This window comes from Meles meles, chromosome X, assembly GCF_922984935.1.
Source record: "Meles meles chromosome X, mMelMel3.1 paternal haplotype, whole genome shotgun sequence".
Classification (NCBI taxonomy): Eukaryota; Metazoa; Chordata; class Mammalia; order Carnivora; family Mustelidae; genus Meles; species Meles meles.
In genome coordinates this window covers 83,036,638-83,064,275 of record NC_060087.1, presented here as the reverse complement: position 1 = coordinate 83,064,275, position 27,638 = coordinate 83,036,638, and the positions used below count along the sequence as shown (strand labels likewise).

At 40.0% G+C, this 27,638-nt stretch overlaps 1 protein-coding gene across 3 annotated transcripts; it reads right to left on the bottom strand.

Moving 5' to 3' along the window:
* Window positions 1–212: 212 nt before the first annotated feature.
* CSTF2 (cleavage stimulation factor subunit 2) lies at window positions 213–26,699 on the bottom strand. 3 transcript variants are annotated; one of them, XM_045995838.1, is made up of 16 exons: window positions 26,575–26,699; window positions 25,150–25,228; window positions 24,440–24,609; window positions 23,589–23,725; window positions 22,999–23,118; window positions 22,747–22,884; window positions 21,125–21,248; window positions 16,274–16,336; window positions 13,882–13,941; window positions 13,612–13,698; window positions 13,094–13,235; window positions 12,087–12,262; window positions 11,195–11,502; window positions 7,615–7,725; window positions 6,570–6,695; window positions 213–2,940 (listed from the first exon to the last, which is right to left on the bottom strand). In XM_045995838.1, exons 1-15 carry the CDS (start codon window positions 26,630–26,632, stop codon window positions 6,573–6,575), a joined length of 1,896 nt encoding a protein of 631 aa, XP_045851794.1. In that variant the 5' UTR covers window positions 26,633–26,699; the 3' UTR covers window positions 213–2,940; window positions 6,570–6,572. The 3 variants fall into 3 exon arrangements, with proteins under 3 accessions (XP_045851794.1, XP_045851795.1, XP_045851796.1); XM_045995839.1 differs by lacking the exon at window positions 13,612–13,698; XM_045995840.1 differs by lacking the exons at window positions 13,612–13,698; window positions 13,882–13,941 and having other exon boundaries at window positions 214–2,940.
* Between the last annotated feature and the right edge of the window lie 939 nt (window positions 26,700–27,638).

The window sequence follows — 27,638 nt, the reverse complement described above, 5'->3', positions numbered from 1 at the left end:
TATAAATCCTTCTGGAACGCCATGACTGCAACAAGGCCTGAGAGCAGTGGTGGTTGACAGCTACACAACTTGACCCCAGGTGAAACCGTTGATTCCAAGTGTTGCCTTTGGTCATATATTTCCCTCCCTCTCACCTCCAAAGAAGATTTATAATTAGGGTGATTTTTTAAAATAAAAAATTTATTGAAGAATTAATGACAAAACATAATAATAAGCATAAATAATAAAACAATGAACATAAAAATCAACAAGAACCCCATCCCTATATAACACTATGTACATCCTTACTGTTATTTTAAACATGGTCTTATCCAGTGTGATTAGCAATTTCTGCTTTACTTATTTTTACTTGTCAAGAAATGAAGGATTTTTTTCTTTGCTTAATGAGTGAAACTTTCATTACTTAATCTAGGCTCTCCATTTGGGAAAGAAAATCCTGGAATTCTGCTAATTTTAGGTAAAATTATATTATAATTGAAAGTCAGATAATTGTCATTAGCTTACATTGTTCTGTTGGAAATAATTGCAAAAACTTGAACTCCATCTTAAGATGACTTAGTCAACAGGGGCTCTTTATCATCATTTTTACTAAGGGGGTTTACAAACGTTTCATTTCTCAAAAAGATAAATTTAAAACTTTGATACAATTTTTCAGGCTCTTCCCTATTTATTAAGGAATCATTCACCTAATGACATAAGCAAGATGTCTTTTTCTCCTATCAAAATGCTTTTTTTCTCCACCCACCTGGCTCTGGGATGTTAGTAGTCACAGCGATCAGTAGAAGTAAAGACTGGGGGGCCCTGAAGAGAGAGGAAAAACCCCATACTTCACTGTGCCCAAAGACAAGTCAACTCATTAGATTTGTAAGAATGTTTTTACTAAATAAGCATTATAGCACCTATATCTCTACCATTAAGTGACCAAAAATGAACAGACAGTTGTTTCTAATGATTCAAAAACCTATATGATTTGAAGGATTAGTAAGATCCATTTTCAGTAACTAGTCTGAACAAAACAAAGGTGTCATGAACTCATGGTAGCTAATTGTTTCATTTATTAATTGGACATCAGGAAAAAATAGTAATGGATTTTCTGTAGGAACAGATTGGAATATCCCAGCTGTTGCTGATTTCCTGGATTTCAATGGTCTAAATGAAATTTAATAAGGCTTTAGGAAAATGCACAATGGAACCTGGATGACGTGGTTCCTCTTAAGATAATTGCTGACCATAGAATTTGATCTTCATTGATTTTGATTTGGAATCTTATTGTTCCACATAATGAGTTCCTAATGAGAAAGGCTTCACTCTGTTTCTATGTCTACCTATATTGATACTTCAAGGTAAGACTGCTGCTAAAAATCAACATGTTAAGGCCTAGAATATTCATGGAAGTAGGCAGAAAAGGTATTGATAATAAATCTTAGGTATAATCAACATCTAAGCCTCAACTGGGGATGAGCAGGATACCCAGAAAGCTCCTCAGCTATTTTGAGCACGTTTTCCTTCCTAGGTTATAATATGAAGTAGCTTATTCAGCAAATTTTTGTCATAGTAAATGTTTACATATCAGAATAGAAAATCCCTCAATTTCAATGTCTCTCATAAAGTCGATTATCATTGCATTCTTTTGCTTGACATGTAAGCAATATGCTATTACATTCTCTAAGCCTATGGCAGGCTTTTAATTCACTTGACCGTAATCCTCACCCAGAGGGTAGGATTCTGAGAATATAAATAGGCTCAAATAATAGTTCCAGTGGAACTTTACTAATTATTAAGGCATCTCTTATCCTCTTGAGGTTGGCCTGATGGGAGAGAAATCATGTTCCTCCTTAATGCCACTATGAGAGAGAGAATACTAGGCAGGAGGAGCCACAGGTTAGAGCCAGTGGCACTAATTACTGTCACATGTATCTGCAAGGAAGCAGGCAGGGGCAGGCCTAATGGGCAATCTGACTGCTTGTGATCTATATTTGGTCCTCTTAAAATAAATAAGAATGTAGAAGTTTTAGGGTTTTCTATGTTTTAATTTCCCAGAATAAGTTTGGTTATGCGGGAAGGCTGTAAGTTCATGATTATCTAGAAGGCAGAATGAAATGTATATTGTTCCTTTGATTTCTGTTTAGTTTTCACTTCATCTTGAACATGTGAAAAATTAGTGGCTTCTTTAACTTTTAAGGTTGACTACCGAGACTGAAAAATTTTAGGACAGACAGGTAAATGTTAACAGTTTCCTGTGTTGCTGACACACTCCAACCAGTGCCAATTCAACATTCTTGTCTTAGCTCTTAACTGTGCATGTGAATAAACCTGTTATTGATAAAAAAAAAGTGCATTTTGATCATTGCATTTTTCTAAACTAAATACACTGCTCTGCTAGGCTCTTTGCTTTGTTGGCCTTTTGACCATTTTATAGCTCTAAGCAGGGGCTATTTTCTCCCAGTAAACTCAGAAGTTCTAGCAAGTTCTCAAAGGGCAAATCTTACTATTCCTGCTGGAAGCAAATAAAGTGAAAACTAAGTTCCAGAAAACATTGCTTCTGAGAAATTCTCAAATATCACCAAGAAGAATAAGTGGTTAACTAAAAGGAAAAACAGAACTATGGCAATATAACATTAAAGTACAATACTGCGGTAAGGGTTGAAAACACATCTAAGGTTTCAACCTTGGTGTTCAGCTTTTTAAAAGCAAAAAGGTCGTGTATATCAATTTGCAGTATACTAAAATTGTGTTCAAAGTTTATTTCAAGTCACAGAAAATATACAAACTAAGACAACAGAATAAGCTGATTTTGTTCTGAGAGAAGGTGATGGGAATCTTCCACCTGGCACCAATTTGAGTCATTCAAGGGTTAGGATGCAGAAGTCATCTTTTTGCAACATTTCAACAAAGTTATGGAATTAATTTCCCGATTTGTTGCCAGGTATTTTTGAAAACCTGTAAGGAAAAGTTGGGAGAAAGTCATTAGAAATGGAGACAAAGTTCTCTTTCCCAAACATCAGGAAAAAAAAAATGTAAAGTTGGGAGGGAGGCTATGCAAAAGAGCCAATCACCAGGGAGAGATTCCTAAGGTGTCTGCCTCCAGGATCCCCAAAGGGATCACCTGTTACAGCAGAGTTTCTCAACCTCAGCACTACTGACATTTGGAGACAAATAACTGTTATGTGCACAGGGGTGGGGGAGATAGCCTATGATTATAGGATGTTTAAAAGCATCTCTGGTCTCTCTACCTGCTGAATTCCAATAGTATACCATATCCCCTGAAGTAGTGACAATGAAAAATGTCTCCAGACATTTCCAAATGTCCTACAGGGACAAAACTGCCTCTGGTTGAGAACCATTGATCTAACAAAATAGAAGCCTGTCAGAAGTGACAGCAGAAATGGATCACAACTAGCAAGGTATAGCATGGATGAAGAGCCAACATTTTGGCCATATTATGCACAAGTAACAACAAATACACATTAAAACCTTGCCCACATAAAACTGTATAGACCTACAAGCACACAGCACATCTTTCTCTCTCTCTCTCTCTCACACACACACATGCACACACATGAATGTAGGTTTAAAAAATGGTGAAAACAGAAAAAGGTCTGTAATTTAGTTAACAGTAATGTATCAATGTCAGTTTCTTGGTTTTTTCCTACAGACCAAAAAGATATTGTGTAACAGCTTCTCAAGATGTTATCTCTGGGGGCGAAGGGTACATGAGGCTCTTTGTACTATTTTCCCAACCTTCTGTGAATTTATAATTATTTCAAAATAAAATATAAAACAAAAACCTTTGCCCTGTGGTTTACGTGAAAGGCTTTGAATTATCTTACAAGCTAGAATACACAATGAAAGAACTTGCAGAAACATTTCTCTCTTCACTATCTAAAAACTAATTTCCTCATATTGTAGGGAATGTCTTCTCTGACATAAATAAATTAGAAAAAGTAAAAGAGGGGAATAGTTTGTTTTTTTTTTTTTAAAGATTTATTTATTTATTTGACAGAGAGAGAGATCACAAGTAGGCAGAGAGGCAGGCAGAGAGAGTGAGAGGGAAGCAGGCTCCCTGCTGACCAGAGAGCCCGATGCGGGACTCGATCCCAGGACTCTGAGATCATGACCTGAGCCGAAGGCAGTGGCTTAACCCACTGAGCCACCCAGGCGCCCCAGAGGGGAATAGTTTTTGATCTATTCCTCTGACTGTAACAGTCTATACTTTTACTAAAAAAAAGTCTTTGGGTATCTGGACTAAAAAGATAAAGTATTGGACATACCAAAAGTCTGGCTGGCCATCCATCATTATAGTCCAATCATTTAAAGTCTAAATACAGGGATGTCTTGGTGGCTCAGTTGGTTAAGCATCTATCTTTGGCTCAGGTCATGATCCCAAGGGTCCTGGGATTGAGCCCCGTGTTGGGCTCTCTGCTCGGCAGGAGCCTGCTTCTCCCTCTCCCTCTGCCTGCAGCTCCACTTGCTTGTGCTCTCTCTCTTTAATAAATACATAAAATTTAAAAATTATTAAAAAAAAAGTCTATGAGGAATTTGAGAGGCAGTGTGGGGGGTTTGGGGGTAGGGAAGGAAAAAATGAAATGAGATGGGATTGCGAGGGAGACAAACCATGAGACTCTTAATCTCACAAAACAAACTCCCTCCGGGGGGAGGAAGGTAGGGAGAGGGTGGTTGCATTATGGACATCAGGGAGGGTATGTGCTCTGGTGAGTGCTGCGAAGTGTGTAAACCTGGCGATTCACAGACCTGTACTCCTGGGGCTAATAATACATTATATGTTAATAAAATAAATAAATAAATAAACCTGAGCATCTACCAAAAAAAAAAAGTCTAAATACACATATGAAGCATGTTTCCAGTTTGGATGTTTTAATGACTTTGCAAATATGGATTAAAACACAATATATTTTGTAAAGACTTCTAATTAGTGTAAATGAGCTCACTATTATCTGATATTATATGGAAGGGAATTATAATACAGATGGGGTAACAAGTAAAAATTCAAAAGGTGATATTCCAGCTGATATTGGGACAATGTAAATTTTAAGTTGTTTTTAGAAAACAGTATCATTGGGGTGCCTGGCTGGCTTAGTTGGTAGAGTATACGACTCTTGATCTCAGCATTGTAAGTTTGAGCCCAAAGTTGGGTGGAGATTACTTGAAACTAAAGAAATCGTTAAGAAAAATGAAAACAGGGGCGCCTGGATGGCTCAGTGGGTTAAAGCCTCTGCCTTTCGCTCAGGTCGTGATCCCAGAGTCCTGGGATCGAGCCCCGCATCGGGCTCTCTGCTTGGCAGGGAGCCTGCTTCCTCCTCTCTCTCTCTCTCTGCCTGCCTCTCTCCCTACTTGTGATCTCTATCTGTCAAATAAATAAATAAAATCTTTAAAAAAAAAAAAAGAAAAATGAAAACAATTATTTATTTTTTAAAGATTATTTATTTGACACAGAGAGAGAAAGAGATAGAGCGCGTGCGCACGCATGCCAGAGAATGCACACAAGCAGCGGGAGTGGTAGAGGCACAGGGAGAAGCAGGCTCCCTGTGAAGCAGGGAGCCGGATGCAGGGCTCGATCCCAGGACCCTGAGATCATGACCTGAGCGGAAGGTGGACACTTAACCCACTGAGCCACCCAGATGCCCCAAGAAAAAATTATTTATGAAATACAAGATGTTGGGGAAAATGGTTTTTATTTATTTATTTTAAAAGATTTTATTTATTTATTTAACAAACAGAGATCACAAGTAGGCAGAGAAGCAGGCAGAGAGAGAAGGGGAAGCAGGCTTCCTGCTGAGCAGAGAGCCCGATGTGGGGCTCGATCCCAGGACCCTGGGATCACGACCTGAGCGGAAGGCAGAGGCTTTAACCCACTGAGCCACCCAGGTGCCCCAGGAAAATGGTATTTAAAAGAAAGGCCAATACACAGAATCAGATGGTTTCATGATTATGACCCATTTTATCTGACAGATAAGAAAGAAAAAGAAAGGGCAACAGTGTATAGCAACCTCTAAAATGTAAAGGGACTGATGGTGATGGTGGATGGTCACAACCCTGAAATATGTGCTCTAACAATTTAACATCAAAAGAGTCAATATTAAATAAATACTGGAAACCAAAATATTTATATATTTTATTGAAATGCTTTGTATTTTCACCATTTTGACAGGACAGTTGGAATAAAATAACACCACTGATCCTGGAAGGATACACACCAAACCACATTTAGAGGTTGTCCAGGGAAAAAGATTAAGGAAGCAGAGCTTCCTACTCCGACCTTTCTCCATTTCTGTATTTGATTAAATTCGTAAAAGTGATGCTACTTTTGCCATTAGGAAAGAAAGATTAAAAAAGATTACAACCAACTCAACAACTGAACAGATACCCTGTTGTCTTTCCCATCCTGACAGGAGCTGACCTAATGAAGGGTGAAGAGTTTAGCCAAGAGGAGTGTGGGCCTCAGACAGTCTTCACAGATCAGCTGAGAGGGTCATGGGTTAAGGCTGAAAGTCTCTAATACCCAAATGCACAAGGAGATCATCCGACTTAGGCAGGTTAAGTCTGCTCACCTTTCAAGGTGCTCCAGTGGATTTCTGTATTTGCTCCTTTAAGATCAGGATGCTCTGCCTCTGCTCCGGAGGCAGCATGGCGATCTGGTCCGCAGTCAGCTGAAGAACCTGCATGATCAAAGCAGCCTGTGAAGAGAAGAAAAAAAAAAAGGGGAATGAGTTTTAATAAAGGCGGCTAAGAAACCACCACCAGCTTCCGTCCAAAAAGGAAGGATACTTCACACATAGAATACTACAGGCAAAAAACCCCACCCCAAACCAAATCAAAATCCAAACCAGCTGGCAAGAAAAGGCACAATGAAAAGCTCAAGTACAATAATACCGAAGATTAGGAGACTCAAATCACACAAATGCCTGCACGAACCCAAAGTTCTTACAGACTAACATGCTACCTGTGAACCCTGGAAGTCTTCAGTTTTTAATCCTGTTTTATTAAAGATTTTTAAAATTTTATTTACTTGAGAGAGACAGAGCATGCGCAAGATGATGAGTGGGCGGAGGAGGGCAGAGGGCGAAGCAGACTCTATGCTGAGCAGGGAGCCTGAAGCTGATGCGGGGCTTGATCCCAGCAGGACCCCGTGATCATGACCTGAGCTGAAGAAAGATACTTAACCACTTAATGGATGGCGCAACCCAGGCACCCCTTTTAAAAATCTTTTTCACAAGTTTTAGTCCTCTCATCAGACATGAGCTCCCCACGATGGTCAAATATAGAAACAGATGTACTCATGGGGAATCTGCTATGTTTTTAGGGACAAAGCAGAAAGGGGAGAGGGAAAAAAGGAAATCAGATTTTTCAGGTCAATCTGGTCTGCAGAAAACAACCGTTATCACCCAATGAGTCTGAAATGTAATATAAACTGCCATTTACATACATCCATTTAAGAATTTTAAGACCAGGCCCACAGATTTTCAGATAACAAGATCATAAAAAGTTGTAAGAGTAAACATCAGTTCCAAAGGAACTCCAAAGACCCAGGACCTCCACGTCATAACTGAAAAGAGGAATCCAGAAGATGTGTGTCTATGGAGACAGACAGCTTACCTTCTCATGGTCCTGTGGGGTAACTTGGTTCTGGCCAGGACTAAAGCCCCCAGGCTGACCTCCACCCTGAATGCTTGCTCCTTGCATGCCTGCTCCCTGCATGACTGGGACCTATGTGCACAAAGAGAGAGGAGAGAGTTTTCAGAACTACTCATATAGTATTCAGAACCCAATAGCAGCAATGTGAAAGATATGGTTTGATTATGGTTAGGAGTTTTAAAAAAAAGCAAATTAATGACTCTGAAGATCACTTTCTACCATTAGCAATGGCAGAAGGCAGGGTTTAGCAAGAGATCAAGTAGGGAGTTAGACACATTTGCTTATAGCAGCTCTAGCATCATCAACAAATATCATACAGCTCAATCAGGTACTATCAAATCAAGCAAAATCCAGCTGCATGAGCAGAGAGAAAACTGAGAGCATCCTAGAAACTAGTGCTCAGTGGAAACACCAATGAAAGCCAGCAGATTCTAGAGATAATGTATGCTGGTCCACTGGGGAAGCGACATTCATAGAGATACCGCCTACCTCTAGTTCAATCAGACATAGGCAGTTCATCCCAAAGAGCCCTATTCGACAAGTAAGGCAGAGATGATCATAATGGCAGTGGCAGAAAGGAGAGGGGAAGGCCTCTGGGGAAAAGACTGCTATTAGCCCAACATTTGCTTTTTATACCTTCCCAGAGAAAATATGCAGCAGATGCTTTCTGCTAAATACACAGCAATAAATAGGACTGACCCAAGTTAAAAGAACAAAATGCAGTTATATCATACTTATTTATGATCTTTGGTGAGTTTGATCTTTGGGAAGACTAACAGAACCCAAAGAAAAGGCCTCAGAGCACCAAGAATAACTGTTAAAGGTCCTTATATTGTTATGTTCACACTCAGGCATTCACCCAGAGTTTAGGTACTATTATGAAACACAAATTGTGAACAAACTTAGTTACCTGCTTCCCCAGAGGATCAGAAGCAGCTAAGCACAAAAAGAAATGTGGATACATTGTTAAGAGCAGATGCCATGACAGTAATGTGAATAGCTAGGCGACAGCCTGATGGTGAAGGAGACTGGAGACCACATAGGAGATAACTATACTTTCTATTATAGCACATATAATAGGCACATTCAATGATGACCCTGAGTAATCAAAAATGGTAAAAAATCATTTTTATCTTGTTTAAAAAGGGAAGGAAGCACAATACACTTTATTGTCACTTTCTGTTCTTTATCAATACTGAATCCAGAGACCAGTCTGAACCTTAATGTTATGTTACAGATCTGAAACATTAGGAAAATAACAAGTTTGAAGCTTCACAGTTAACACTAATTTGAAGTATTATATCATGAGCTAAACATTCAATAATGGCCATTTAAAATTTTCAGGAATGCCTGTTCTAGGCAGACAAGTCACAATATAGGTGACCACACGGCCACAGTTTGCCCAAGATAGTCCCAGTTTATGCTTTTGCCCCAGAGTAACTATTTAATAGCACTCTCACTTGCAAACATGTCCCTGTTTGGATAAGTCACACAATCACCCTAGTAATGATAAGCCTTTTATTTATTTATTTTTATTTTAAAGACTTAATTTACTTATTTGACAGGGAGAGACACAGCGAGAGAGGGAACACGAACAGGGGGTATGGGAGAGGGAAAGCAGGCTTCCTGCCGAGCAGGGAGCCTAATGCAGGGCTCAATCCCATGACGCTGGGATCATGATGTGAGCTGAGGGCAGACACTTAGCGACTAAGCCACCCAGGTGCCCCATAATAAGCCTTTAAACTAACAAGTTTCCAATTAGGTAAACTGGAATTAATTTTTAAATATCTGATTTAAAATTATGAATTAGGGATATACTATAATGTTAAAAACAAGGCACAGAACAGTGAAAGAAAGGAAATATAGATGCATTTTTTCCTAATAATATATTCTTCTTTGTTAGAAAGATACATCAAAAATTGAATAAAAGCTATGATCTGTAGGGGATGGGGTCAGAGGGGAGACAGATACAGGGGAAGAAGCAGGGTTCCCACTGTCTATCTCTTATATGTGAGTGAACATATTAATTTAAACAATATAAAAAAGATTTGAAGATAAAATTTTTATTTTTTTCACTCAGATCTAATACGCTTTATACAATCTACTAATGAAAACTATATAAACCTAATATTACACAGTAACGAGTTCAAGCACTAGCAGAGACAAAACAGCAAGACATTATCCAGAAATGGTCTTCCAACCTTTATTTTCAATGTCTTTCTCCACAAAACTATTGATAGAATTATATAACGACATCATGTAGTTATTTGTTGTCAGTCTCTCCAGTTAGAAAGCAAGCTCTATGGGGGTGGGGACTTTTTTTTCACCCTGCTATATCCTTAGCACCTAGAGTTCTCTCTGGTACACAGTAGGTGCTCAATAAATATTTGCTGACTGACTAAATAAATGAATAAAAACTGTTTCTATCTTAAGGCTGCTGATCCTAGAGGGCAGAATAAACATCAAGGCCCCCAGACACATTTTTAAAAAGCACAATTTGAAAAAAAGAGAATAGTTTTCTTTTACACACCAGAAAACAACATATTCGTATTTCCTATTAAAGAGGGGGAGGCAGATACACATATACACATACATGATGTGCAGATAACAGGACTGAGTGGTATACTAAAAAAAACAGTGGGTTCTATTCCTTGCTCTGCCACTTTTTAGTTGTGTGAATTTGGACAAGTCACCTGAATTCTTGGATCTCAGTTTCTGAACCTATAAAATGAGAGAACTAGATGACTAACGTGTTCCATTCCAGTGACACTCTCCCTCTCCCTCTCATGCATACACACACACACACAAACAAGAGCAAGACACATAAATATATGGAAGAGGGAATAGAGACAGAAGTAGTACATAGAGGAAGGAGGAGCAAGAGGGAGACGAAGGTGCCAGCACATACAAATTCAGGGAAGAGACACACATACCATCTCCCCACAAACATTTGTGTTTAAAGAGGGAGGAGATGACAACACAGAGATGATCACAGATTGCCATATACACATAGCTAGAGAGAGCCAAATAAGGAGAAAGAAAAGATAAGAATTCAGTTGCACAGGTTTTAAGGTGAACGTTAGTAAAAACTGCCTTTCCTGTTCCTTTCATGTTCCACCGTTCACTTAGGCTACATGATGAAAGTTAAAATAGGTTTCTGTAAATCTAAGATTATCGAAATGACTGCTAATAGTTCTTCATATGCTCTAATGCAGTTCCTATAGTTGTACATTAGAATCACTTGGGGGAGGTTTTCAAATTATCCAGGCCTAGATTCTAGTGATACACACTGCCTCCTAAATCTTCAGGGGCTCTGCTCTGAATGGAACAATTCCTTAAATTGTGGGATAAGGTTGCTACAATCCTGGTGGCCAGAAAATAACCATCTTAAGGGACACAGAAACTAGAAAAAGGGAGATCTTCCTATTCTAACAAGCTGAGAAATAGCCCAAATCAAAAAGCACTCATAGCCAGGCTCAATGGCCAATTCCTGAATAGATCACAATTTCAAGTAGAAGCAAGAAGTGAGTATCACACATACCTGTCTGGATCCCTGGGGGCCAACTGCCCCCATGTTAATGGGACTAGGACCCTGGATTCCAGTAGGCATAGGGCCTCTAGGGCCAGGGACCGGGCCCCTTGTATCCATACTTCTGGCCTCTATCCCTCTGACTTCCATTGCACGGGCCTCCATTGCACGGGCCTCCATTGCACGGGCCTCCATCGCACGGGCCTCCATCGCACGGGCTTCCATCGCTCGGGCTTCCAATCCTCTGGCATCTAATCCTCTAGCCTCCATGGCTCGTGCCTCCATTCCTCGTGCGTCTATGCCTCGGGGATCTCTTCCGCCTGTAAAGAAAGTTGTAAGAAAACCACTGTGTAGCTGCTCATCTTCACAGCGAAAAGAACCAATGATCAAAGAAAGAAATCTATTCCTTCAGTCACATGTCCCCCAACTACAGGTGATCCTTGAATAAGGTAATAATTGGAGTACTCCCCCCAAACCTAACTACTCAAGTAGCCTACTGCTGACTGGAAGCCTCACCAATAATAAAACAGTTGATGGACACCTGTTTTGTATATTGTATGTACTATGTTCTGAATTCTAATAACAAAGTAAGCTAGAAAAAAGAGAATGTTATTAAGAAAATCATTAAGGAAGAGAAAATACATTTAGTACTGCACTATGTTTATAACAAAAAATCAATGTCTAAGTGGACCTATGCAGTTCAAACGTGTTGTTCAAGGATCAACTGTAAATGAGACTGCTTTTGCTTTCTCCTTCCCAGTTTTACAGGTTTGCAGATAAACCTTAAAAATGTTTGCCAACCCCACTGCCCCAGCCTTCTTTATCCCAGATTAGAACCCAAGACTGCTGGGTTTATTATCAGCCCACAACTGCCAGGCGGCCTTGTGACATGGTCTCCCCTTACCTCTGCCATCCAAGGGTGGACCCCTCTGATCCAGCATGGGTCCTCTTGGCTCTGCCATTAGAGGTCTGGGCTCAGCTAATGGCCCTCCCCTCATCTCATGTGGGGGTGGGCCACGGCTGTCATGGCCAGGGACATGGTGCATGGGTGGACCCTGGTGAGGTGGTCCCAGGTAACCTCTAGAGATGGAGAAAAATGTGATATTTTAAAACAGAACAAAACAATAAAAAAAATGCCAAGCAGACGATCAGTAAGTTAAAATAAAAAAAAAGAAAGAACCGATGCAAACATCCGTCCACAAATGCTAAGAGAATGAACTGAATAGGTAAAAAAACAAAACAAAACAAAACAAAACAAAAACTATGGAGATATAAATGCATGTATTCTAGAATTTCATATTTGCTCAGGGCACTCATAATTAAGGAGAAGGTAACGGATATTCCATTGTATAGAACGAGTATGTAGTATAGCGCTTAAGAATGTGGGTTACTGCATGGTTTCAAATCTAGGCTTTATCACTTATTAGCTGTGTGATCTTAGGCACATTTACTTAACTTCTCTATGCCGTGGTTTCTTCATCTGTAAAACAGGACCGATATTAGTGTCACTCTCACAGGGCTGTTGTGTGGATTTAATGAGATGAGCTAAGTAAAGTACTCACAGCAGAGTCAGAGGCATAATCCCCATTCATATCAATCATCATCATCTTATTATTACTGCTACTGTTGATACTGCCACTACCGATAAGCAATATAAATTTTTCCTATTTAGATATGTGCTAGAATTTCCAGTTTCTAAAGATGACTTGGGTAACCATGGTTCGTTCATTCAAAATGACAAACTCAACAGATACAGTTCTGTCCAAGGAGAAGTGCTTCCTTAGTCTTAGACAGTGGCCACGAATATTTATTTATCTGTTGAAGTAGGCAAAGAGGTACAGAAAGATGGTGTTCTCGGACCAAGGGAAAATTTGGATTCCCCCAGTCTTTTCCTTCTTTGTTAGTGCTCACCTAGGCTCTACCTCTCCAGTTACAGAAAGTAAAGTGCCTCCACGCGGGTCATTTGGGGCATCTCCTAATAGACCTCGAGGAGTTGGGACGTTGGCAGGCAAGGGCCCACGCTGCATAGCGGCTCTGGGGTCCTGCATCGGCACTGACAGGGAAACAAAAAGGGAGTTACTGTTGTGAAGGACACATCAGGAAACAAGAAATGACTCTATATACCACTGACAACATAATTCAGACACCTGAGAGCGGGTGAAACCTCACCACAGCAGACTCCTCTTGCAGTTCAAGAACAGAAGCAGGGTGTAGGCAGCATCTGTGCCATGTCAGAGGTATGGATGGAATTATATAAAGAACAAAGTGGGGAGCAACCTGCCATGGACTAGCACTGCAACCTGAAGAACCTTATGCTCCTGGTTTTCCTTAAAATCAATCTTAGTTCAAGGACCAGAGTCACAAAAGAGGTAGGGTCTTGGCATATGGGAACACTGCCATGGCTCTGCAAGAACCTGCTGTCTCCTTACAGACTGCTATTCCATCCAAGCCTCCTGACACCAGTAGGGAGGGAGTACAGCCTCGGACAGATGCCCATATCATCCATGTTCTCTGCCCTGTGTGAAGAGGTCAATCTTAGGCTTGTGGCCCCAACAGGAAAAAAAAATTTAAAAACAAAAGCCCAAAACACTACCCTTCTGGGTTCCGAACGTGAGGATGACTGCCAAGCAGCCCTTGTCCTCTCAACGTCCCACCCTGAATACCACAAGCAAAAGGAAACCCGTAGATACAATGGGTACCTTGAACTCGCTCAATTGATGCAGGCCCGGTGGGTCCCACGGGCGAGTGCTGTAGGGTTCCTAGGTGAGCAGTAAGTTCAAAAGGAGAAAGAGCAGACACTTAAATAGCTTGCACACACGCAAGCAGCATGCACACACCCACACCCACACACAGAATCATACACATACAGACGTTGGAGATTTACATATGTAAGTTAAAAAGCCAAGAGTGCTACAAAAGTCTTCCTAAACCATAGTAGCTTCTTTGAGATCTGAAACTGTTCTGCTGTAATGAGACTGCCCCCTAAAGTGAAACAGGTGGGCCACTGATTTTATTCAGCCACTCTGAATTTCCACCTCTGCTACTACAAGTCCATCTAAATCTCCTTATACCGTTACAAGAAACAGGCAGTTCTGAATCTCTAGTTAGGCAAAGAACACAGACATATTTTCATAAGCAAACATGAAAGACATTGTACTGAATCTGGAAGGCAAGATTTATTCTGAAAAGGTCCCTAACAGAAGCGGACTGTACTGTTTTTGCCGTAGTTTATTGCATAAAAATCTCTGCGGGAAATGCAGTGAATGATCTTTAGACAAAGAAAGAGAACATCACTCCTCAAAAAATATTCTGCCATTGCGAGTCTCTGGTGATAAGCAAACACCATGACAATAGCAGACAAAGACCAATGAAACGATAAGAGAGCCAACACTACACAGAGGTGGCAGAAGGAAAGAAGTGTCTTCTTAAACTAATCTCACTGTCTCTTTTTACCATTACAAATGTGCATAAGAAGCATGGATTCCAGGAAAAGAAAGAAAACTGGGTACAAGTGGAAAGATTCTTGCTTCCTCTGCTGAGTACTGATCAAAAACTATAAAAGAACACTCATCTCCTTTATCTCTTTGAGAAGACACACCTGATATATCTTTAAAACTCTAGTTATCTCCCTTTGCTAACTTTGGACCCAGAGAGGTGATAAGAATTACAGCAGGAGAGGTCTTTTGGAAATACATATTAAACAGCTCAAGTTTGATTGACTGATGGCTTGGGAAGAAGAAAAATATGACTGGAATCCCAATGCTTTCTCCCTAATGCAGCAATACTCTGGGTACACATACGATCTACTGAGAGTGGTCAAGGGCATTGGGGCACAACAGCACAAAACCACAGGCTGCTTAGACAAGGCATTTGGTCAAGAGCTTGTTCCACTGTCAAACATCTGATCAGATGATCCATTCTGTCACTTTAGCACCCAACCTTAGTGAATAAACTGTAGACAAGAAAATACAGTACAGAAGGCCTCTATCTTAATATTTTGTTTTTAAAAAATGGGTTTCATTTATAGGCCATGTGCTAAGAAGTAACTTAAGCTTCTCTGTGCTGCCCAAAGCTATTCTTTCTCATCATGATGACAATATGACTGAGAATAGAAGACAATGAAGAGAGTTTGTGGAAGTTAATAGAGGCGGTGAGGATTTTCAGAAAGAGGAAGATTTTAGTCAGAGACTTCAGCACCTTGCACTGCCACTTATTAGCTGGGAGAGATGAGCGCTCCAAGTCCTGTCCACATTACTCAGCAGTATTTACTTACCATGTGCCCAGGAAGAAATAACTTAAAACTCTGAGCTTCCATCTCTTTACCTGAATACTGAGGTGCTGCCCCTTAACTCACACAGTTGTTGATGAAAATTAAAGTGCCTGGCCTATAGCACGTGCTCAATTTTACTGTTAGTTCCTTCTGTTTTCTCACTCTCTCCTCCTAATGTTTTCAACCAAACCACTGCATTTTCTGTTTCTTCAAACACTAGCAACAGAGGGAAATAATTTGGAGATTATTCTGGAGTGGCCATTGCTGTGGTAGCCAGTGTTACGGCCACAGTGTAACATACCCTTACCACGTAGGCTTCACAGACCTCTGATCCCCACCCAGTCTTATCTGTGGTTTAGATTGGGCTTCTACATGTTATATGCTCATTATTAAAATTCCTTAATCAGTCAACAGATATCCACAGAGTGAGAGAGGGCATGCCAGCAGTGTCATTAGATTATTATGAAAAGGAGACATAAATAGAAACAAAAGATCCATCTGCTTTATTGATTCTTGTAGAGCTGGGCTCTGAGCCACTAGATGGAAAGTCTAGACTAACACTGTGCAACAAAATACTCTGCAATGAGGGAAATACTATCTATCTGCCATATCCAGTATGTGGTGCCATAACCACATGTGGCCACTGAGCACTTGCAATGTGGCTAGTGGGAACGAGGAACTGAATTTTAAGTTCTGCCTAATTTCAATGAATTTGATATTCAAACAGCCACATATGGTTAGTGGCTGCCATATTAGAACAGAGCAGATATACAACATTTCCAAGTCTAGTCCACATTAACCAGATACTAGTACTTATTTACCTTGTCCCCGCTCAATGGACACTGGTCCACTTCCTGGCATTCCAACCTGGGCTTGCATTCCTCCTAGAAGATAAAGAGAAGAAAAGAAAAACCAAATTAGGACACTGGAGAAAAAAATTAGGACAGTGGCTGAGTTAACAAATTCCCTTCTTCTGCCTCACAGGCAGAAAACTACAAAAAAAAGATCATAATTAGCACTAAACAACGCAGTTATACGGAAGGTAAAGTTTGTTAGTAAACTCCAGGGTTCAATGATAGAAAAGTGAGTTAAATGAGAATATTTAATCACCCTGGTTACTAAAACCTTGGCAGAAATTCTGTGATATAGAACAATGGCACTTGCCCACATAACTCCTCTCAGAGGAGGCAATATTGTTCCCAAGGTATTTTGTAAATTTGTGGGTTTTTGTTGTGAAAAGATTTATGGGGCATGGCTGGCATTTCATGAGAAGCCAATAGGGATACTAGATGCAATGCAATGTCTGAGATAGTCCTCCATAATCCAGAATTATCTTGTCTTGCAAAATTTTCAGATGTCTTGGTGAACATTAGCACAAATGAAAACCTGTTTACAGTCATCTGAACTTAGAACCTAAGTCTGCTGTACTTGTAAACAAAAAAGCTCTTTTTTCCTATTTATATCTGTACACATATAAACTGAATTTTCCAGAAATACAATTACTGAGTCAATTACAGGTACTGCATTTTGTTTCATTAAGAACTTTACCAAAAGTTTTCACCATTTGAGAAAATCGTAACACTAATGTCAACAGTCCCTCTCGTATTTGAGTTGCGAAAACACCATACCTGTATCTGTCTGCATCTGTAGCTTTTACACTGATGGGATAGGAGCAAACATCTGACTACTATCTTTTGGTTTCTTGTCTAGTTGTGCCTGAACGCGTGCATATTAAAATATTCTTTATTATAGGTTAATTTCCTTTTATTTCTCCTTTATATTATAGTAAGGGCATTATATTTTTTTGGGAACTCATGTTAAGTAGGTTATATCTGTGTATTTCATTTCAGGATAGTAAAAAGTCATTATGAAATACATTAAGAAAATGTTATGAAAAGGGCCTGCAGGGTCTAACAGGGTTGAGAACCACTGCTTTACCCTAACCAGTTGGGACAGTATTCTTCGCTATACAAAGAATAATTACGTACCACAAGTCCTTGTCTCATCCTTTCTATATAGCAATAATTCTCTTTTCCTCAAAGGAACTATATATGCTGTATGGAAGAAGAAAAGACGAGCTGAACTGTTTGCAGTTCATTAATACTTAACTAAAAGATCAAGTACACATCATATTCTCTCTCTTTAAGATTTTATTTATTTATTTGGGAGATAGTGAGCATGCATGAATGGTGGGGAGGGGCAGAGGGAGAGAGAAAAGCAGACTCCCTGCTGAGCAGGGAGCCCCATGCAGAGCTCACAGGGCTCGATCCCAGGACCCTGAAATCATGACCTGAGCTGAAGGCTGATGCTTAACTGACTGAGCCACCTAGGTGTCCCCACATTATATTCTCTTAGTCCGTTTAATATGCCAGGTACCATAGAGCCATTGATTAAGAACCTGAACCTGTGCTAGCCCCATCCCTACTAAGTAACTGTGATTTTGAACAAGTGATTTGATAAAGTTAACATCTGCCCATGCTTACTCATCTGTAAAGCGAATGAGCTGGTTTAAACCAGTGGTTCTCAGAATGTGCTGCTCAGACCAGAAGTGTCAGTGTCACCAAAAATTGACAGAACTGCAAATTCCAGGGCCTGACCTCAGACCTGCTGCATTACAAAGTCTGGTGGTGGGGACCAGCACCTGCACTTTAATAAGCTCCTCAGGTGGTCATTAAAGTTTGAGAACTGCCAGTCTACAGAATTTCAAAGGTCTCTTCTAATTACAAACCACTCTATGATTTATTCAGGCCATTCACTAAAACAATGTAAAGATTTAGGATCTGAGGAAAGTGGTCGCAGAAGGACATATGGGCATAATTTCTCCTATTATACACTATCACACGATGGCACTTTCACTTTCAGCTTCCCAGAAGTGAATTGGTGGGTAAAAGTGTACATGGATTTTAAATGTGAGACTACTTTCTTAAAAGGCTAAAACATTTCGCATTTCCAGTAACAAGTTATGATACCACTTTCCCCACTAATAGTGTCATCTCTCTTTGAAACTTTTGCCAGACCAGGTTTAAGTAAAGTGAAATCCTGTAATTTAATTTGCAATCCCATGACTACAAATGCATTTGTCTTTGTTGCCATTTGGATCTGCTCTTCTACAAAGCACCTACTCATTTTCTTTGCCTTCTCTACTACTAGGCTGTTTCCCCTTCTCACCAACTGTCAATGAATTTTGTACAGGGTATTTCAAACATCTGATTGATGTTCTAATAACTTCAGAAATAGAAATGCTACAAACTTATAAAAATATCATTTTAAGTTCCTTTCACACCTACTTTCAACTTCTATATTTATTAATTTCCTGTTTTTGGTATCTTGTTTCTTTATAAAAAGTATTTTCCTAGTTCTTTTAAAACTAGTACTTAGAGTTCCTTTATTCTTTAATAACGCAGGCATTTGAAGGTATTCATTTTAAGTACTGTTTCCCATACTTTTTTGTATACTTTTCGTTGCCTTTTGGATAATTTATAAATCTCTTCTTTATTTCCCCTTTAATTCAAGGATTACCTAGTGTTATGTCCCTTATTTTTCCAAGTAAATGTTATTTTCAGTCACATTTTAACTACTTCTAATTTTACCGTTTATAATAAGAGAACATGGCCTGTAAAATCTCTACGTTTTAAACTTGTTTTTATTTTATGGCCAAGTATGTGTTTTTTTTTTTTTTAAAGATTTTATTTATTTATTTGACAGGCAGAGATCACAAGTAGGCAGAGAGGCAGGCAGAGAGAGAGGAGGAAGCAGGCTCCCTGCAGAGCAGAGAGCCCGATGCGGGGCTCGATCCCAGGACCCTGAGATCATGACCTGAGCCGAAGGCAGCGGCTTAATCCACTGAGCCACCCAGGTGCCCCCAAGTATGTGTTTTTTAACTGTTCCAAGGTTTTTGGGGGCAAAAGTGTATTCTTTAATCAAAAGACCTAAATCTCCCATAATAAGTCATGCTTACTGGTTCCACTACTTTATTCAGGATCTTTTACTTATTTTTTGTCTATTACTACAAAGGTACTCAAAGTGTGGTCCACAGAAATGTTGCTCCACACACTGTATGTTAACAATTCATGACACTGTAAGTACAGAAATGGAGAGCACTTAGAAACTTTTTTACAGTAGTTTGATGCTTCTGTGACATCTAATTGCATGATCAGGGCACCTATATCACTGAACAGAATACAGATGACTTGGGTGTTCTTCAACTCACATTATGAGCTGCCTATGTCAAAGGTTGCATACTTGTCATGTGTAGTAGAGCCACATTTCGACTTGTGATATTTTAAGGTTTTTTTTTTTCAAGATTTAATTTATTGGGGCACCTGGGTGGCTCAGTGGGTTAAGCTTCTGCCTTCAGCTCAGGTCGTGATCTAAGGGCCTGGGATCGAGCCCCACATCAGGCTCTGCTCAGCAGGGAGCCTGCTTCCCCCACCACCCAACCTGCCTCTCTGCCTACTTGTGATCTCCGTCATATACATAAAAAAATCCTTAAAAAAAGATTTAATTTATTTATTTGAGAGAGAGAGCAAGTAAGAGAGATCACGAGAGGGTAGAAGGTCAGAGGAAGAAGCAGACTCCCCACGGAGCTGGGAGACCGATGCGGGACTCGATCCTGGAACTTGATCCCAGAACTTGATTCTGAACTGAAAGCAGTTGCTTAACCAACTGAGCCACCCAGGCACCCTTATTTTAAGGTTTTTAAGTTAGGCACCCATAACTCAAAAATGTATTAAAATACTGAATGCATTTCTTTCATTGAAAGATATTTACTCTATAGGTAAATAAAAATCATGAATTTGCTGAAATTTCTTTTAAAATCCCTTCCTCTATTCCTTGTCAACTTAGCTCTGTAGAACAGTTTCTCTACAAAACAGAACAATTGAGATTCAACACTGAGTAGTGTTGTAGTCAATCTAACCCAGATTAGATAAATTAACAAAAGGCAAATATGTTGCATAAAACTTAAAATATTGATATGTATCATGTGTTCATATAGGAGTTTCATATAGGGAACCACTATTTCACTCAGTAACTCTTAGTTACGACTGTTGAATGACAAAGAGCTACAAGCATAATAGCAATACTCATTAATAATTTCTACATACACACTTGCAATCAAAATGCACAGTTTCAAAAATTCTTTTTTCCTTTTGTTGTTTGGTCTGATTATATTTAATGAAATGCAATTTCATATCTATTAAATATAATAAAACAAATGTCACTATGTATTTTGTGTCTTTTTTTTAATGTGCCTTTCAACCTAATCTAAGTCTCTGGCTTTTGGTGGGAAAATACAGTCCATTCACATTTAGCAGAATAATGACTACATGAGATTTTATTCCTTTCTCCTTACTCTGCGTTTATTACTACTTATTTCACAATGTTGTTTTCTTTTCCCTCTATTTGCTGGCTTTGTTGGCTAGTTTCCATTCATTCCATTTCCCCCTTGTTAATTAGGAAGTTTTACCTCACTTTTGCATTTTGTGGTCCTTTTCCCTTCTCTCTGTGTATAAGAGACCAACTATTTCCTCCAGCTAGGATATATGCTTTCTAGCTATGTAATTTTATATGAAGATCTTATTACCACATAATAATTTGGTGACATTATACCATTTGCTACAACAAAACTTTAGCAAAATACCAAAATGGTGGAGACTGTAAAGGAAACATACCTCCAGGAGCTAAGGAACCAGGACCAGGCCCTGTTACAGCTGCTGGTATCTGTCCTGGTGCTGGAACTCCAGCCTGCATAGAAGCTTGCATCAGAGGAGGTGCACCATTGACATGCATTCCACCCTAAACAAAAATAAAAAAAAATGGTATGTATATGCCTTTGGACAATACACATGAGCCTGGTTATATAGAACACAATTAAGATGGACCATGTTCTCTAAAAGCAGACACTGACAAGTCTGACCTGTGTTGTGAGGCCATATGTAGCACCTATGGTTGACTTCAAGTTGTTTACCTCTACCAATCTGAATGGTAAAAATGGTAGATTACTGTTCTTTCTGTTTACATTTACCCTGAGGTTGAACACTTTTACTATGAAAAGCTCCAGATATATAAATTGTATAGAAAAAAATAAACATACAGTTTAGGAAATAAATATATTATATATACTTGAAATCTGCCCTCTGGTCTTCCCTAACTGCATCCTGTGTCCCCTTCTTAAGACAACCACTTAAGAATTTTTAGACATTTTAAAATTGTATGTAAATCATTACATACTAAACATATTTGCAACTCATTCAACATGTTTTTGGGTTCTGTGCAAATACAAATATGCCGTATTTTGGGAAGGCTTCTACATTCACTCATTTTCACTTCCGTAACTTTTGAGTTATCTGTTTTACACCATGTATCCTAGTTCCTCTTTACTACTATACGGAACTAGGTTTTTGAAAGTCATTCATGGCAAAAGGTATAATTTATTTAACTACTACAGAGTATTTCACTGGATAAATATACAACATTTCCCCCATTCTTCCACTAATGTACATTTAGGATGTTTTAACGTTTCACTATTATAATGTGGCAATAAACATTCTTGAATGTGACCAAGGAGTCTAAATCAGCCTGTTGTCTGTCATGTGTGTGGCATATACTTTTTCCCAATTTGTCATTTATCTTTGGGGTTTATTTCTATTTCTCTATAAAGAAATTTTTCAGTTTTCAAACGTACTGATTTCCTATGGCTTCAGTTTTGCGTCATGTTTGGCAAGCAAGCTTTACTTTTTTCCATTGGTAAGGAGATGTAAGAATGCCAACCTTATATAATTACTGTAAGTCCTAGATGAGATAATGGATGTAGAATAACGAAGTGCCAACCATAGTACCACACATGCACATAAATACCAAAATTAGCCTATATATAAAAGGACAGGGGCGCCTGAGTGGCTCAGTGGGTTAAAGCCTCTGCCTTCGGCTCAGGTCATGATTCCAGGATCCTGGGATTGAGCCCTGCATCAGGCTCTCTGCTCAGCAGGGAGCCTGCTTCCCCCGCCTCTCTGCCTGCCTCTCTGCCTACTTGTGATCCCTGTCTATCAAATAAATAAGTAAAATCTTAAAAAAAAAAAGGACACACATGAAGGATCGCTTTCTTTCACAAACTTGGCACCAAATCTATGTTTATTGAGATGCCATGTACTCTACAAAATGGAAACTGCTTTTATGCCTGGGAACTGAAATTATCATCTTCAGCTCCTGACTGTTCTTCTTTCAGTATATCTTCCTAACATGAAAACAGCATTCAAAACACGTAAAAGAAATGTTATAGGAGATAAAGCCCTACCAAAGCCTGGGCCTGAGGGACCTGAGGATTCTGCTGGTTCATTGACACAGTGGATCCTGAGCCAGGCCCAGCACTGTGGACCGGTTGAGGGTTGCCTGCAATCAGTGTTGGGATATTTGTCTGGCGATGCAGAATTTTCTAAAAAATGAAAAGACAAATCTATGAGTTGTCTGTTTAACAAAGCAATCAGGCAGTTCCTACCCCACTCAAGGTGTGCCGTGGTGTTTCCATAAACAAATAAGAAGCACTCACCAGAGCAATCTCTGGATCCACAATTCTCATCACTACCTGCGCTTGTAGCAAAGCATAAGCCAGCTGAGGGTTCTGAAGCAACATGTTCCGTGCTTCCTGGGGACTATTCTGGACACAAAGCTGGGAAGATAAAGAGATTCATCATCAGGTTCAATACTTAGTACTTAGAAATTAATAGTGATTTAGAGCCATTCTCATCTGAGAAATATAATACTTAAGAAGCTTTTTAAGCTATCATCGGTTTTTGTATAGCACACAAAATTTTGGTCATGACAGGCAAGAGAAGGAAGAGGCATTTCAAATACCATAATACCACCATTTAGGAGAAAAGCCACATTTGAAGATCTGCATCTGATATCTACGGGCCACAAAAAGCCAGATTGTATAGTTGTGTTTGTGTATAAAAAATGGAAAGCTCTTTACACAAAATATAAAATATGCTGTGCACATATGGCATATCGAAGGTGCAAGAAATGGTGGTCAACAGGCACACCTTATATTTGAATTCAGGGAATCATTTCCATTCACTTGATTGCTCCTCAAAAATTTGATGTGATTTGATTTGTTCTTAACCTAATGCCTCCTCCCACCTTCATTTGTTTCATCAGCTCAAACATCTGCTCTGGTGGAAGACTGGCAACTGCTTTGCTAATGGACTCAGGGGCATCCTCAGGACTGATGGTCTCTCCATAAGGTGACTCAATGACAGGGGCACCAGTGCCAAGGCCTGATTGGGAAGAAAGTACAAAAAGTTAAGGAGGCAAAATTATGAGCTAAATCATTTCAAGTATCTACTTCCCAGGGCTGTTTCCTTTCCAGGACCTGCTATAACTTTAAATTATCTGGAACTGAGAAGTAAGTGATCTGCAAATCTCTTATTTCTGTAGAGGAAAGTGACAGAATGTATTTTCTGTTCTCAGAAGAAAGCTGGGACTAGGATCACATAGGTTGAAAATGTTAACCTAAATTAGGGATGAGGCATATTGACTTCCTTTTGACAAGTCATTAGAAGCGAAATAAGAGATAAAGATGCTAATCTTAAAAACAAAATAACAGAAAAAAGATGCTAATTTCAGAATGGAATTCCTGACCTGGTACCTCATGAAAAAAGCCAGGATGCCTTAGTAATCCCACCAATTACAGATCTGACAAACAGTTATAGCAGCAGGTACCTAATGACATAGTTCGTGCAACTAATGGCTTGGCGAGCCTGAATTCATCTTCAACTGTAAATCAACTCCTTTGTAACTGAAGGACTTCTAAAGTCAACTTTATCTTGTTTCTCAAAGATATACACTTCCCTAATGCAGGAGCCTCAAGGGGGTCAAGAAGCTATGTGGCTAACCATTTTAACAGGTGCTAAAACATATCACAAATGGAAACATCTTCATTGTTACATCTTTACTAATTCGTGTTGCATACAAATCAGGTTTATACTCACTCTTCAGTTCTTCTTTGTTCTTTTCACTGGCAGCATTGTCCACTCGAAGTGCTCTCCCACTGAATTCACGCCCATTCAGGTTTCGCATGGCACTAAGTGCTGTCTCCTGGTCTTGGTATTCACAGAAGCCATAACCCTTTGGCTTTCCTGTCTCCCTATCATATACCAACCTGGAGGAGCAGAACCAAGTATCAGGCACAAATGTTACACATACATAGGGTTCTTGCTAACATGGGCATATTCTAATTTGGTCCACTCTAAGACAAATAACTTTATCACTTTGACTATTTCACTGAAATATTTTTAAAACATTTTTAAATAAAAAAATGTATCTTTTAGTAAGGGCCCCCTGGGTGGCTCAGTTGGTTAAGCGACTGCCTTTGGCTCAGGTCATGATCCTGGAGTCCCGGGATCAAGTCCCACATCAGGCTCCCTGCTCAGCAGAGTCTGGTCTGCTTCTCCCTTTGACCCTCCTGACTCTTATGCTCTCTCTCTTTCATTCTTTCTCTCAAATAAATAAATAAAGTTAAAAAATGTATCTTTTAGTAAAAATAAATGTGAATTGTATGGTATGTGAATTATACCGGAATAAAGCTGTTACAAACAAAAGGATGCATGTGAAAAGTCACCAGTAAAAACCTTGCTATTATTGCTAAAGGCCAGATTTGTGATTTTAAAGAAAACCCCAAGTAATCAAAGGAGAATCTCACCTGAAACTAACAACGGGTCCAACCTCAGAAAAGATGTCCTTTAATTGCTCTTCAGTAGCCTCATATGGAATGTTCCCCACTACGGAAGAAAATAGACAACAGATTAAAACTCTGAGTTTGTAACCTATTTCCTCTGTGAGAAAGTAAAACGAATCAGTACTTCATTGAAAATGTAACAACTATCTCAAAATAGTGTTCCCACCCTCCTAGTTTCATGGTACTTCAGACAACATTTCAATGTTGTCTGCGGACTTTAACTACAAAACAAACCACTAAGATTAAATATAAAAGGTACAGGCACTTCTAAATATCAGTTCTCAGACTTATCTTACAAGTGTTATGACTTTCCTTACCTTCGGTGAAAATAAATACTTTGGCATTTGTATTTACTTGAAGATCTGCAAGTCTTATCGACAACTACTAAAAATACCAATGTATTTGATATTTTAAAAACTGGCATATTATTTCTGTATTTCCACACATACATATAAACTCAAAGGATAACCATGAATGTAGTGGAGGATGTTTAAAAATTATTCAGAACTGTTTTGTTATGGCCATTCCAAAAGGTGCTTTAAAATCACCACACGGACTTTAAACAACAACAACAACAACTTATTTCCGGGCAACAACAACAACAACAACAACAACAACTTATTTCTGGGCGCCTGGGTGGCTCAGTGGGTTAAGCCTCTGCCTTAGCTAAGGTCATGATCTCAGGGTCCTGGGATCAGGTCCCCCATGGGGCTCTCTGCTCAGCAGGGAGCCTGCTTCCCCGCCCCCCCCCCCCCCGTGCCTCCCTCTCTGCCTACTTGTGATCTGTCAAATAAATAAATAAAATCTTTAAAAAAATAAAAAAAACTTATTTCATCTTTAAAGATTACTCAGAATGAACCTGATCCTCTTTAAAATTTCTTCGACGAGATCTTAATCATTCGTTCATTCATTCATTTACAATCCACTTTAAGACTCCAGGTGGCCACTACCAGTATCGAACCAAAATGTTACACGTAAAAAACTGAGGCTGAAAGTCCTTATGAGAGGGCGGGAAGTGGACACAGGGTTCTATACACTCAGCATATAATCTGTATTCTGGGACAGGGAGTGAGTAGTACAGGACAGTTGCCATGCACCCTCGATTCTAGATAATAATAGAAGCTCATGAAAGGAGAAACGCATAGAAACTGAACGCTAGTTTAACTTCCTCAGCCACATCATGAAAAGGCTGTGAGACCTCAGGGGAAGGGAGCATCACTTTGCCCGCGAGTCCACTGGAGTGGCCGTTCCACAAGACAGGCAGGTAGAGCCGCAAACCCGACCCGTCACCAGCTCCTGCAGGAATTCATTAGGTGCAGGGGGTATTCCTTGCTGCTCCTTGTCTCTTTCCATCCCACCCCGATGCTTGGCTCCACGAATTCCCCTTACCGAACACCGAACGCAGAGAACGATCCACCGCAGGGTCTCTTACAGCCAAACCCGCCATCGCTCTCTTCCGGCAGCTTCCGGTGCGCCAGAGCACACTTCCTTAAGGCGTCTGGGCTCTGCGCTAAACACGCTTCAGTACGGGCCCGTAAGCCGGAAGCATCTGGGCGGGGCGCGCACTTGGCCCCACCCCTGGCGTCATTGCGTCAGCAGCTGGCGCGCCCTCCATCCCCAAGAGCTAACCACTCCGGGCTGGGTTGCGACCGGAAGATAGCTCGGTTCCGACTTAGGCTTGTGCGGTCCTAGACTAACTTGCAGAATTTTAGTCTTCCTTATTATTCATTTTTTCTTAGACCAACACGAAGAATCATGGGCCACAATAAAGATGGCGGCAGCCGCTTTACCGTGGTAATGGGGAAGTCATTTGCTAACAAGCTTGGCCCTTACATTTTAGTTCCTCCCTATGAGAGAAGGGAAGTGCTTGGTCCCGCTCCAGCAGCGTGCCGGTGAGTTTGTAAAAGCTGGAGTGTACCAAGCGATATGAAGAGAGTCGCGGCAGTCTAGTGAATGAGAGAATGAGGAGCGCTCAAATTCATGGCGTCACCATAGCTAAGGAGATGGGGAGGTAAAGGGAGAACAGACTCCTGTCTGCTCTTGTGTAGCCCCCCTCGGCTCCATATGTTTGGCGGTGGTGAAGGAGCGAGCTGGCGGAGGGCATAGGCTAGCGGGGTATCAGAAAAGATCATTGACTGGGGTACGCAGCAAGCGGCTAAAGCAGGATTTGAACTCAGATTGTTTTGGTTCGGAGACTGAATGTTTAACCCCTGTAGCTGTTGTCTCCCAGTATAACTGCGGGAATATGAGCGACTCGGCATATTTTATTACCATTTTTGGAAGAGAACTTAGAGCATTTGACTTGGTGTACTGGGTCGGTGGCTCATAACAACGAACCATTCAAGAATAGATTGAGGCACCTATAACCAGGGACTTGTCCTGTCATCAGTCATTTGTAGAGAATGGATTGTTGGTCTCTCTTCATCCCTACTCCACTGGTTATAAAGGAGGAG

What these genes read in the sequence shown, in the direction of transcription:
- CSTF2 (XM_045995838.1), bottom strand. Translation starts at nt 26,632, where the DNA reads ATGGCGGGTTTGGCTGTAAGAGACCCTGCGGTGGATCGTTCTCTGCGT. An exon ending in GTCCATTGAGCGGGGACAAG is followed by an intron (nt 13,942 to 16,273) that starts GTAAATAAGTAC and finishes CTGCTCACCTAG; the next exon opens with GAACCCTACAGCACTCGCCC. An exon ending in GCCCCCAGGGATCCAGACAG is followed by an intron (nt 7,726 to 11,194) that starts GTATGTGTGATA and finishes TTGTGCACATAG; the next exon opens with GTCCCAGTCATGCAGGGAGC.